General features: G+C 40.0%; 1 protein-coding gene across 1 annotated transcript; it reads right to left on the bottom strand.

The window, feature by feature from the left end:
* Positions 1–47: 47 nt before the first annotated feature.
* slc16a1a (solute carrier family 16 member 1a) lies at positions 48–4,976 on the bottom strand. Its single transcript, XM_008320888.3, has 4 exons — positions 4,602–4,976; positions 1,594–1,737; positions 573–1,346; positions 48–485 (listed from the first exon to the last, which is right to left on the bottom strand). Exons 1-4 carry the CDS (start codon positions 4,816–4,818, stop codon positions 256–258), a joined length of 1,365 nt encoding a protein of 454 aa, XP_008319110.1. The 5' UTR covers positions 4,819–4,976; the 3' UTR covers positions 48–255.
* Positions 4,977–13,900: the final 8,924 nt, after the last annotated feature.

The raw sequence follows: 13,900 nt of genomic DNA, 5'->3' as shown, positions 1-13,900 counted from the left end.
ATTCAATGGTTTACTTTAGATATAATAATAATAATAAGGTAAGGAGGTATAATGTATATGTAGATATAATGTGTCATTTTTTAAATTAAAAATGTCAGTAATAGTCTATGTAGTACTGCTACTGAATCTAAGACTATAGTGGTCCCAATGCAGTACAGTGAAGATCACGTGTGTTTATTTGTGCTGATTTGCACTTACAGTGTATTCTTATCGAACATATTGGCAAATATCACTTAACAAGGTGTAGACGGAGTATTAGACGGAGTCTTCTGTCTTCCTGGCCTCTTCCTTGGCTGCATTATCCTTGTTGGATTTGTATTCCCTACTTCCCATCCTGGCCTTTCTCTCTTCCTCTTTCTTCTCCTTGTCCAACAGTCGATAATTCAGTCCCATTCCCAAAAACAGGAAAACACTGGACACAATGAGGATTATACCACAGCCCTGGTATGTGTACTTGTAATCATGGTACACATCCTTGAACTTCCCTGGAAAAACATAAAGGTGTCAGTACTTGAATTTGATTCTAACCCTTGTTGTCGTAGGAGGTTGGACAGGATGCATGATGTACTTACCCAGAAGGGGGGGCCCTAACAACACAGGGCCACATTCCACAATGGTTACCAGCCCCACGGCACTGGAAAAGCGCTGTGTACCCACTAGGTCCATTAAGGTCTCGAAGAGCACTGAGCTCAACCAACCAAATGCAAATCCAAAGAAGATGGCATATATGACAAAACCTTTGTAGTCGACTGAAATTGGAGCCAGAATGTGACACACACCATTGTACAGAACAGAGGCTGCGAAGAAGTACTGCACCCTGGCCCGCACCCATTTGGTATTTGCCACCATTCCCATCGACGGCCGGGCAACCATGTCAACGAAAGCCAGCACAGACAGTAGGAAAGCAGCCTTTTCTTTGGGTATATCTTTGCTTTTGGCATAATTACTGAGAAACACCAGTGGGGCAAAGAGGCCAAAGAACATGACAATGTTGCCCATGATGTAAAGTAGAAATCCCCGGTGCTTGAATAAAGAAAGGTCAATAAAGCTGTTAATGGTCTGCGTCACAGTCCTCTTCTCTGTCGTCTTCTCCACAGGCTTTGGTTTGGGTCCTATAGGCCGCATGAGGGAACCAGCTACACAGCAGTTGAAGAGGAGACCTCCAAGAATCAGGAAACTTCCTCTCCAGCCAAAGCGATCAAAGAACCAGGTGTTTAACGGAGCCAGGGTTGAAAGAAAAACAGGACTGCCAGCCATGGCGAGGCCGTTAGCAATGGGTCGCTTGTTGTAGAAGTATTTTCCAATCATAGTCAGGGCAGGGTTGAGGTTGAAAGCCAGACCCAAGCCTAGACAAAAGAGCCATATGAAATTAACTAAATTAGTTTAGCCTAAACAGTAGAACAAAAAACAAACAAACAAACAAGTATATTTTTGTTATTGCTTGATCATTTTATATTTAAAGAACACTAGATGATTTTTGTTATTGCTTGGTCATTTTATATTTAAAGAACACTAGATGGCATCAGTGTTAAAGAAAAACCACAAGTTATTCATGACCAAACCTTGTATTATAAAAAGTTTAAAAATAGATACCTCCTACTACACCAATACAGAAGTACAAGGCTTCAACAGAATTGCAGAAAGACGCAGCAACAAGACCCAAACCAGAAAGACATCCTCCAGCAATCATAACAGGACGGCTGCCGTATTTATTCACCAGAATGCTGCTGATGGGACCTGCAAGTAAGAGATTTTGAATAAAAAATAAAATTGACAAGGAATGGTTTTGATTCTGGCAACATGTTGTGTATCACACATGCAATATGTAACCGCTAGAGGGCTCTAGTGCCTCAGCTAACATGCATATACTTCTGCAAAAGTGTCAGTGCTGCACTGCAGTAGACGTGTTCACAGGAATCAATAATCTGTCACAAAAAGCTGTGAAATCTATCATGAAATAGTGAGTGATTTGAATCACTTACACGTACAATTGACAGAAGAATATTTTGTTTGTCATTAGTTTCCTGAATGGACTTTCTCAGTTCAAACGAGCAGGTGGAAGTGTTTGTGTGTGTGTCTTTCTGTGAAACTGCACACTATATGCAAAACCACTAAAGATGAATGGCAAACAAATGTCTAAAATGTAGATAAGGATCAAATGGAAACATATCACCTCCACCACTGACTTATGCAACAAGCATATGTAGGTATGAAAGTCCATGAAGAAGACACTCCTGTGTCTCTGCCCAGCCGGTGCAGTAGCCAGTGAAGCTAAATCGAAACTGACAGTTTTTGTTTAGAGGTTGTCTAGACTCATTTGCCAGCACAGCGCAAGACAAAGGATTTATAAATTGTAATAGAGGGAGTCTGCAGTCCGACGATGAGTTTTTTCCTTCCGCCTCGCAGGCGGAGTGGCTCAGGATAAAAAGGTTGAAGGCAAACCAATGTAGGGTATTATGAATGTAATGAATCCAAAATTGAAGGAGCACAGGAGTATGCAGAAGTGAGCCATTAATGAAGCTCTGCTGGAGTGCTCAGAATGCTTAACGAACAGCAACACAGTCAACAGTCAACTGAAGATTTTTTTTAGTTGGGGTCACAGGGTTCAGTTTGTCCAAGCAGTGATGGCATGATTTATTTCAGTATCCTAAAAATACCATACCAACTGCCTGACTGTAAAACGGTACCTGGTGCAACCACAGCACATGGTGCTGCTACGAAAAGCTATTGTACATTGTATACTGTTAATAATACATTAATAATTAAGTTAAGTTAAAAAAAAGTATGAACCAAGCTTTGTTTTCATCTTCGTTTTTTAAGTTCAGTTCCAGAAGAGTGACTGACAAGACAACAAAACACAACAATGACATTAAAGGCAATGAAGCAGTGAGTGTTCTTCTATTGTTAGACACATATATGGAAACATTTCTGTGACCTGCGTATTCAGCCTGTGTGTCAGAGGAATACCTGTACCAAACACTACAACAGGCGTTCTCAACAGAAGGTCCTTGGAGGTAATGCAAAGGTGTTGTGAAGAATTTGGTTGATTAGACAAAATCTGTTCTATTATTAAGTCTCAGGGATTAGAGATAATGGATGGTTCAGTAACCGATTAATCACAGTAGCTGTTGATTAATATGATTAATCATGATGTTGAATAAACCAGTGTTTAAGAAGCAGAGAACTGCTTGAGTGATTTCTGAGGAGTGATGCATTGGAATCTGGTACAAAGAAGCTTAGATCCACCATTGTGCTGAACTAAAAAAATTTAAATAGTTTTTTCCACGTTTATTTAATCAATGTCAGGTATTTGCTCAGCATTTATTCTTTTCACAAGTGATATTCCATTTCTTCCATTCATGTTGGTGAAATATTACCATGAACTTGCTGCAAATGAAATTGCTGGCAATCTTTACACTTCCATCTTCACGTTAGCTTGATGCACAGAAGTTTCCTCCCTGAGAAGTTTCCCTGGTTAGTGTATTAAAATGTCAACCTCATATATTTTACAACCAGGTTATAACGTTATTATAAAACTGCAGGGTTTTAGTTTCACAACAGATAATCTTCAGAGACAAGAGCGTCTTTGTGATCCCTGGCGGGAGCATAAAGGGCTGAACATTCAGACCTCTGTAACATCACCCTTTGTCTCAGTCAAGTCAATAGTGTGGGAACACGACCAAACCTCTGGTGGTCCTTCAGTGAAAACCTGTCACAGGATACAGAACTGGACTGGACTCGAATCCATTGGAGCAATATATTTAGGTTTAAGGTTGAAATTCTAAATGTTTTTAGTGTTTATATGGACAAATAAATTTGATTCCTTTAATTATTATCTGTGATTTTGCTTCTTTGATTCTTTTTTTTTTGTGCTTACTGAAAAATTATTATCTGTGATTTTGCTTCTTTGGAGAAACATTTTTTAAAACTTTTTTTTTGAGAAATTGCTTTTTCTGAGATTTATTTTCCTGTTTTTCTGAATCAATTTTCTGGTGAGAACCAGCTCATGTCTGCACATGACTCCTGTTCGCTTTTACCTGCCCCATCATCCACGGGCATGATTTCCTTTGTCAGCTAAGCTGACAGATTTCAACCATCTTGAGTTACAATGTCTTTTATCCTTGGATAATAACAAATCTGTCCAAGTGATCCTAGAGAAACATTGCAGTGTCCAGCAGATATGAATGGACTTTCAGTCTCAAGACACCTGTGGAAAATCAACAAACTCATGATAAGTTCAACTGTATTAAACTGTGTCATGTTTGATTTCTTTAGATCCATTTGTAAATTTGGGCTGTACAAATAAAATTGAATTGATTAAATTCGACTGCAGTCACAACATAAAATATAATGAATTACTCTTATAAGTTTTTTTTATTGATTATTTAATCAGATGTTTGAAGCTCTGTGTTGTCTTTGTGGACTAGCCAAGCTGAAATGAGAGTATGTCAGTGTTGGAGCAGAAATAATGGCCCCACTGAACACCGCTGGATTAAACCTCTTCAAACTGTGCAAAGAAAATGATTTAGTCACCAAATCCTGATGTAGTGAATGTCAAGCAAACACATTCTTGGGAGGCTGTGTGACAGTGTGTAGCTCACCTCCGCCGTACATCACTGCTAACATGATGGAGGAGATCCAGGAGACCTGGCTGCTGCTGGCGTTGAAGATCACCTCAATCTCTTTGAAAAAGACGGTAATGGACTTTGGAAAGGCATAGGAGAAGCCAATGGAAATGAAAGCTCCAACCACCACCATCCATCCCCAGCCGCCTTCAGGAGGCGTGTAGCCTTGAGGACCACCAACGGCAGGAGCCATTTTATCCTGAGGAAAATCCTCTTCAAGTCCACACAGCCAAAAGAAATGGGTGTCTGTTCACAGGAGAGCAGAGCAGCACAGACATGAACATGGCAGCACCAACACGATTGTTGAAGGATCATTAAGGATCAGGTTATTAATTTTAAAATATTGCCAGATTATCTTTAAATGATGTCATTTTTTTCACTGTGGCCCAGGAGCAAATGACCAATGGACTGATGCCAGTCTGCGAACTGTGGGTTGGGGATCCCTGATGTAGATGAGGAACTTTAAGGTCCAGTCAAATTTGATATCCTAGACCAACAGTCTGTATGGGAAAATGTTAAAAATCCTATTATGTACACACTGTTTGCTGACCTTTGTTGACCTCTAATGTCTCTACACTGCCCATACTTTCTAAAAGCACATCTGTCAATAAAAAAACTGAAAACTTATTTGACAAGTAGGTTCAGAGCAGGGATGCTAATATTTTGGCTACGCTTTGCATTGACCTTGAGTGACATGACACGTCCAACACGCGCTCGTCATCCAGGGTCTCGCTGTAGACGTGATGAATCAGTGTCCATCAGCAAACAGCCAACTGTATTGTTTACACAGTGGAGAGTATTCAGGGCGAGCATCGATCAGGCTGCAAATGCAGCTTGAATTTACACCAGTCAATAGCTGGGAGTTATCCTCAGGAGTGGCTGATGATGTGGTGTTTTTTCAGATGAGGACGGCTTGATTTGTTTGATAAATTAGTTTAGAGCTCTGAAAACTTCTTGGATAAGCCAAGGCTGTGCAGCCGCTGGTGAATATTTAATGTTCTAAAAAACTTTTGTTATTGGGCTGGGATTTTAGCTGCTGCTGTGCAGCTGTAAATGCACATTCTGCATTATTTTACAGATAAGGCAGTGGAGGAGAGTGGGAAATTGGATGGCCTCCCTCGTCCATCAGACATTATAGATCATTTCAAGTGTAACCACCAGGGTGTGAGAACTAAATTCTGCATATTTGAACGAGAGCTTCTCACTGTTTCAACAAAGATTAGTGTGTGCAATTAAATAATTGCTCTTTTTTAGAAAAAAAAAATCACGAAGCAATTTTTGTCTTGCTCTTTAGTAATTTACCAGTGTAATAGCCCTGGAGCACTCTGCCATAATGTAAATACTTTCTACTGTGGCCACTTGAGCCACAATTTACACTTAGTCACAAAACTGTGAGGTTCCTGTGTATGAGGTGTGGGGTTTGTTTAGAGACCGGAACAATAAGAGACAAACTCCATCACCAAAGGTCTATATAAAGCCTCCAGAGTGAGTGGCCTTCAAGTGAAAACACAGATATGTGTGTGTGTGTAAAGCATTGTTGACCAAGCAGAGGTCATTTAGAAAAGAAACAACACTAGAGTTAGTAAACTGGTAACAAAAAAGGCAACTAATACCAATTAAAATGTGCAAATATGCCCAGGTCAAAGCAGTGGTTCCACAGCCTTTGTACAGAGCCCAAGAAAGGACCATAGTCAACGCCACTACTTCGGCACATTCAGAGCTACTACTACAGCTGCATTAGAGCTAAGCTCAATAAATAATATGTATAAATGGAATTACAAATTACTGTCTAAATAAAGAGAACATCTTACTCCACCCCCTAAAATAGCTCTTTGCCCTGTGGTGGGGCCTGCCCCTTACTTTTGGAAACCACTGTAACTCATATGTTTTAGAGACAATTTGTTTAGTCTATTTTTCAGGGTTAAATGTTTTTGAGCATTTTGAGCATTGAACATTTAAATGTCATTCTTGCTCCCAGGGTTTTCCTTTTTTACCTTCAGTTATCAGTACGTGTTGAGTTTGCATGAGACATAAGACCAATGGTTTGAGCAAAGGAAGCTAACAATCTAAATAAATGTCCAGCTGCAAAATTAACAACCGGTTTGTTGATTAGTTTAAAGTGATGTCTGGCTAATGTTGAATGTGCAAAGCATCTTACCTTGGCAGGAGAGCTCAGCTCAATAATCAAGACGAGCTGTGCAGATAAACAGCAGTCCCTGAGGCACGCTAACACACTGCAGACATCACTGAAATGAACTGTCTGTAGGTGTGATGTGTTGGTTATTATCCACACTGATGTCTCTCACTTCATCTGGTTCGTTCTGTGCCCGGATCAAACACCTGGACGACCTGGATCCGGCGCTGCTGATCCTTGAGGTCAATCATGTTCTTATAGTGGGTCGGAGGCTTAGGGCTGTGCCCCTCCAGTACTTTCTCCACCCCTGTGTCATGTGCTGAGCTCATACAAACACAAAGTCCAAATAATTCACTCTGTAGCTCTATGGCATGTCTGATCTGAAAGGAGATCAAAAAATGTCTGTGTTAGGAGAGATAACAAGCTTCATGGAACACGGTTTCCCTGCATTCGCTGCATTTACAAGAGTTTTTCACACTGACAGAGGAAGTGATGTCTCTCGGAAATAATTGACCCAACGCGCATTGTTTACCTCTAACACCTGAAAGAAAAATTTCTGAATCCTCCAGAGGTCAGTTCTGCCCCAGCCTTTATCCTCACCTCCCAGAGGAGCCATTAAAGGTTGTATAAGATCTTGGGAAAGGAAAAGCCTGGGCACCAGCCCATTCTTGACATCCTTGATGCATTATTTCTTTGTTTTGCACTTTTTATGTGGTTCCTCTACATTTTTCACTTCTAACTTTTATTACGTTTTCAAACCAAGGTCTTAGAAGAATGACACCTCGAGTCATTGTTTTCTGCTGGGGCTGGAATGTATGGTATCACAAAGAACTCCATATGTCCAGGCACAACAGACACACACACAAGGCATCTGCTGGAGTAACTTGAAACTTTTTGTGTTCAAGTTTTCAACTTTCCACTCTTGCTCAAACATAAGCAAGCTATTTCCCAAATACAAATGCAATAGAAGTCTTAAAAAAATAAAACAAACAAACAAAGAAATAAAAACTAGGCAAATATAGAGAGCAAACACAGTGGTAAAACTAGGTCCTGTGCCATAGTCAAAGACACGAACGAGCATTATTTCATACTAACAAAAAAAAAACGAAAAAAAAAAAACGTCAAAGCCAGGCCTTTGTAAACATCCAAAAATCTATGAAAACAGTTTGCCAAGAATTATTTGGCATACATTTCACTGATGTATTCACGACCCCTTAAAGTTTAGAAGTAATATTGTGATGAAAACTAATCAAAGGGGAAAAAAAGCATACATTTTTTATTTGACTTTCAGATTCATAAATCCTGCACGCATCTACAGGCTAACACGTGTTGTGGGTTCTTTTTAGTGTCAGTGCGTACAGTTTGGCTCCCTATCTGCTTCAGATCTGAAACTCGGTGTTTTTCTGTCAGATTAAACTGTAGCTGCACGGTTCACTCCTGCGCCTCTGATTTGTTATCTTTTGTCTGAACAGTGAGGCTCTGTACAGTCTGAGCCTCACTTTTTTATATATATATATCACCTTACTCTTCTGCTCAACAAATAACGTTCGCTGTGTCGCAGCTTATCTGAGGAGCTGCAGAACCTGCTCAGGTTACACTGCGTGATCACTTTTTACTGTGGTCAAACTCAAAGACTCCAAAGACTTTGGGATCTTAAACCTGACTACGTGTCTTTGCCCAAAGTATTAATTGTTGTAATCCTGTCATAAACACGAGTTACATAGGAGTCTTTAAAGAAAGGCTCAATAAATGATATAAACATACAGTATAAATCAGGACTGTTGAGATAAAGCATAAGGTGTTTACTTTAGTGGAAGTTGAGCAAATATCTGTAAAAAGTTGGATGGATCAGTGGGCGTCATGGGGAGTCGGGGTCAGCAAATTTGAATGGTGGAATGTACTCCATCCTGTTTATACATCTATGAAGCCAACAGATATTGTATCATCATTAAGGCTTGATAAATTGTCAAAATAAAACATATTTTAAACTTTATCCTGTTTGTATTGGAGTCATAAAAATTGCAGGATTATCTTTAAAAGAAGAGAGTAGATGAAAAAGACTGGATTCTCTCTAAATCGCTGCGGTGCACTGTGGCTCAGTACCAAATGACCCACAGACAGGTAGCATTTGGAAGGTCTACGACTGACTCAAATGGATTGTTCAGGACTGTACAAAGATTAATGTTGTTGAGGACAACAACTGGACTGAAGTTTAGGAAGAAACTCTCCACACCAGTGGTTCTCAAACTGTGGTACGTGTACCACCAGTGGTACACAAGCACTCACATTTATATTTTCAATTGAATAAATCTGAAACATACCATGCACAATGAATACAACATTTAAACATAAACATCTGTACAAACATTTCTAAACATCTCTCCTGTGTGGTGGAAGCTAACAGGGAAGGCCTCTGCTGCTGTATTCTAATGTTGGTCACCATGGTGGTACTCAGAGAGCTCAGTGTTTTCTCAGGTGGTACAGAGTAGAAAAAGTTTGGGAACCACTGCTCCACACTTTCTACACAACACCGTCAAGATGAACAGTAATGACTGAAATACACCAATGTCAGAAACTCATCTGTACAAATAAATGATTGACATTCTAATCCTGGACCCATCAGTCCATTCGACTGCACACTCCCTACTGTCTCACTGTTATCTAGCATGTCCTGCATCTCTCTCAGTCAATAATGTCCATATGGATTTTATGTTTTTATATTTTACCACTACCTAATACCTCTGGTTTACGGAGCTCTTGTAGGCTCTCTAGAAACTTCCTCTGTACAACACTGTATGGCATTGTCGGAGGGATTAAAATTGATTAGCTCCGCTACGTGAGACAGTGCTCCTGTACAGTATAAAGAGCTGCGGTAAAAGAACAGCAAGACTTTCTTAGTCAACAGCAACACTGTTCTTTTTGTTGCTACTGTGAATGATTATCCTTGTTTTCAAAATGCCACTCTATTAACTGCACAACGTGTACTTTTTGCTCCACGGGAATTACAACACAGGATAAATACTGTATATCTGCCTGGTATAAATGACTGAAAATACACAGGTGGTGTTAACAGGGGAGGAGATAAATGTTGCACCACCTTCAGCTACTGCTGTACGAAATGTAATTGCACTGCAGCTCACAGCGTCGACACCTGCAGGTCAGAGGTCAGTGGGAATGACCTTTTATACCAGGAGTGACTGTATGTGAGTGAAGTAAATCCCGGCCTCTGAACCCGCAGAGAGAGCAGACTTCGTAGGAGTCGGAGTGAGGCCAGAGTGCTGCAAAAGCCAATTAGCTCTAACCTACTAGCAGGAAAACATCGGATTTTATTTAGTAGCTCAGGTGACAAAAGAGTTTTTTTACCTGGTGTCAAGCCTGAGAGAGAACCCTTGGCTTCCAGACACATCAATGCCGATTGTTTTGGCACTTGTTGGCTCACAATAAAGACAAAGCCGATTTTCCTGCAGGTAATTATATGGCTTTGAAACAGGGAGCAAAGACAGAGGGTTAGGATTTAAGACAGCAGTGATTATTTGATTAGTAGATTTTAAAAATACTATCAGTTCTCCAGACATAAGCAGAACTGTGATTTTGTGTCGTACTTCAGTAATTTAAACCTTTTTTGGGAGAACACAAGGACTTGACAAAACGTTTAGAAAATACAGCATCTTAAAACATTTAATGGTTTTATAAAACACTAAAAAAAGTGTTGTTGGTGATGCCCTCTTTTTTGTTTCCTCTTTCCCCTTTTTATCAGAATTCTTTAGGGTGGAAATGTTGTAATTGTTTTATAATATAATATTTTGCCAGTGGAGAATCAGGAAAAAGTCTGAACCTGAAGCAGAAAATAACTGTAAAGCTTGAGTTGAAATTGTAACATGCGATAAACAAGCAAACAAAACATGGTTAACCTGCTTAAAAGAAATCCAGTAGGTGGCAGCAGTGCAACTTAATCAATGCACTGCTGCTCTGAAAATCTAAAGAGGAAGAAGCAAATGAAGGGTGCTAGAATAGTTCAGCTAAACATCTGAGAAGACTGACAGCTACATGGTGGAGTAATGGTTAGCCCTCCTGCCTTACAGTGAGAAAATCACCAGTTTGATTCCCAGTGTTAACTCTGTATTTTCACTCTAAATTGACCAAAGGTGTGAATATGAGTGTGAATGGTTGTCTCTGAACGTGAGCCTTTGGGACTTGCCCTCTGTGTGGATTGGGGCTTGTCCTGGATACTTGAATACTTGAGTACTTTCTACATACATAAACAGAAAGTGCAGTAACACAGTTACACAGAAGAATCTTCTGTCACACACAGGAGACTGTGCAGCACAAGGAGGACAAACAGACGAGTCAATCATACAGGTGTTTGCCAAGATGAACAGATGAAATCTATGAAATTACAAATTATCTTTGTAAGTGTGTGTGTGTGCATTTTAGAATGAAAGAACAATGTTATCATGCAGGGTTTGACTCACAAATTGCTCATTGAATGGTTTTTCTGTCACACACACACACACACACACTCTTACCAAACACTTGAAGTACTCCTTTGTGCTGACTAACCTCCGACTCTACAATACTTCCTGCCAAAACGGCTGTAAAGGCTTTAATCTTGGGCTTCCGTGAAAGCTGTGTTGATCTGAGCACAGGTCGAGCACAGGCTGATTCTGCTTTTTTCTTCTGAATATTCTGTCTTTTAAAATATTGGGTGTTATACAAGAATAAAACTTATGCAATTAAATGAAAACTTTGTTTGGTTTGTTTTAATCAAACAAAAGTAAATTCTTCAAGTTTATGAACTAAATACTGTAACTGTGTAATATTATTATTATTATTGTACTGTTAACAGGGTGAAATCCAGGAGTCTGGTGTGGACTCCTGACTTCGTCAGCGTTGCTCCAGCGTTTGCTTGTTTTCACGGTTCACAAACATACGAACACTGCCATCTGTTGGAAAAGCTTATGCATTACTAAATGCATGACTAAAAGCACAGGAAACGCGAAAAATCTATCACATGTTCACATATGCGTGTGTTTTTCGTATAGTTTAAGACAGCAATTGGAAAAAAAAGTAATGTAGTATTATTTGTTTATCCTGGTATATTTGCTCAAGTTTACATATTAATTAAGTTAAATAATTCTACAGTTTTACACTGTTCTCAGCAGCCAGCTTTGTGTGACTGGTTTATAAAACACATTTGTCTTGAATAGATTTGTACTCAATATCATTGGCTCCTGGCGTCTTCGTTATCAATGTTTTACAAACAATAAATAATTATCCGACTTTTTAATTAATTACATGTAAAGACTAATCCATAATGAAATTAAACTGCAACGATTTTTCTGGTTTGACTCCAACACCTGGGAGGCATCTTAGTTTGCTGACTGTCTTAGCCTTTAATAGTTTTTCTAAAAGCTGTATCGCCTTGATTTGAAGCCATTCTCAGTTGTCAACACGCTCCTTCCCATCTAACCCCTGTGGTGGTGCAGCAGGAAGGTGGTTGTAGTCATTAATGTAACTGAAATGTGATTGGGCCTCAGGGGCTCGGAGGAGAGTAGAGGCACCTGGTCCGGGAGCAGGAGGTGAGGTGGGAAGGCAATAACCAGAGCGCTGTTCTGCTACTTTGTCCAACAGCACAGAGAGCTGACCTTGAGGGAAAGGGAAAATTGACAAGGGGGGGTGAGCGGTAACAAGGGCCGGCTATATATCAGCCAGGCAATTTGGAGCGGTTTATCCGATGAGGCTCCAGTGCCATAGATCAGAGTTTTCAAGCCAGCACATGGGGAAAAGGTTAGCAGAGATCCATTTTGGAACGACTGAGCCACTGATTGGGCCTCAGAAAATCATTGGCATGAATCACAGAAGAGCAGGGTAATCATGAGGATTTGTTTTGCAGGAAAATGTGCATCAGCACATTCGTCTCCTGTTATATGTGGCTTTGAGGCCCTGGCTCTGATCCAACTCAAATCTTTTTAAAGAGTCAATTTCACACCGTTTCCTCCAGTTATTTAACATATCGAGGACGTGGAACAGGTTATTATGTAAAGGATATAAAGGCAGGGCGTTAGTGCTGTTGTTATGACTGCTGATAAAAATGAATATCCTTATTTGTGACTAAAGCATTTCCCTCTCTGGGTAGAAAAGCTAACGTAGATCAGTCACACGGAGCAGTTTCCTAGAAAGGGGAATTTGACACAGGCCTTAACTCTGTGTCTGACCTTTTCTATTACTGCTTCTACTTCAGACCACAGTCTCCTCACACCTAAGAGGCTGCCCATAAGGCATGTTTACGGAAAACGAGCGCTGTCATACCATGAGACCTGGACTTGGCTCAGGTTTTAGTCACGCCTACAGAGATCACTTTATAATTGCAGCAGCACAACATTTAAATGTCTCTCATTATGTCCACCTCCTGCCTGGCCAACAGACTGAGAGCAGTTCAGTTTCTCTGCAGTTCTGACAGAGTGGCAAGAAAAGCAAGTGAACATGGAGAGAGAGAGAGAGAGAGAGAGAGAGTATAAATACACCCACGAGCAAACTGTGTGCTTTCAGAGATGTACTTCAAATTGAATTTTCATAAATGTGTTTGCAAACCACCAATTGTGTGCAAAGAGTATATATATGTATATATACTGTATATATATGTATGTATATGTGTATATACATATATATACATATTATGGATGTAGCGATGTATTGTGAATTGGTTAGAAAGCGATACAAATCGGCGACAATTGAATTGCGCATCAAGACGTAAGAAGTCACTGGTCATAACATTAAACTTCACCTTCTAGTACAGTAGGTGGCGGTATGTGCCTAAAAACGTTGGTTGTGACCCACTATTAAACCAAGACCTCATGTTCCTATGTAGCCTAGGTGACCTTCAGGTGTTCAAACAGAACGCGGGAGACTCTTCTTCAACAGTCACAAACTGTGTTTCGTTAAGAAAAGGAACTCTTTGCAGTCCATTTTTTAAAATATTCTTTTGTTGTATTATATAGCGACAGTTAGCCAGGTAAATAAGACCAGACCATTACTGTGATATTTAAGATTAGAATTTCAATTTATGAGCACTGTATTTGGTCTGGTCTAATTTGTCTGGAGCTGTCAGTTGTAGACCTACTGGCTGTACTGATCTCTGGGC

The sequence above is a fragment of the Cynoglossus semilaevis genome, chromosome 11 (genome assembly GCF_000523025.1).
Source record: "Cynoglossus semilaevis isolate Cse_v1.0 chromosome 11, Cse_v1.0, whole genome shotgun sequence".
In the NCBI taxonomy this organism is placed as follows: domain Eukaryota; kingdom Metazoa; phylum Chordata; class Actinopteri; order Pleuronectiformes; family Cynoglossidae; genus Cynoglossus; species Cynoglossus semilaevis.
The sequence above is the reverse complement of the archived record's forward strand: the minus strand, read 5'-3'. Positions and strand labels throughout refer to the sequence as shown.

What these genes read in the sequence shown, in the direction of transcription:
- slc16a1a (XM_008320888.3), bottom strand. Translation starts at nt 4,818, where the DNA reads ATGGCTCCTGCCGTTGGTGGTCCTCAAGGCTACACGCCTCCTGAAGGC. An exon ending in CTGTATTGGTGTAGTAGGAG is followed by an intron (nt 1,347 to 1,593) that starts GTATCTATTTTT and finishes TCTTTTGTCTAG; the next exon opens with GCTTGGGTCTGGCTTTCAAC. An exon ending in GTTAGGGCCCCCCCTTCTGG is followed by an intron (nt 486 to 572) that starts GTAAGTACATCA and finishes ATGTTTTTCCAG; the next exon opens with GGAAGTTCAAGGATGTGTAC.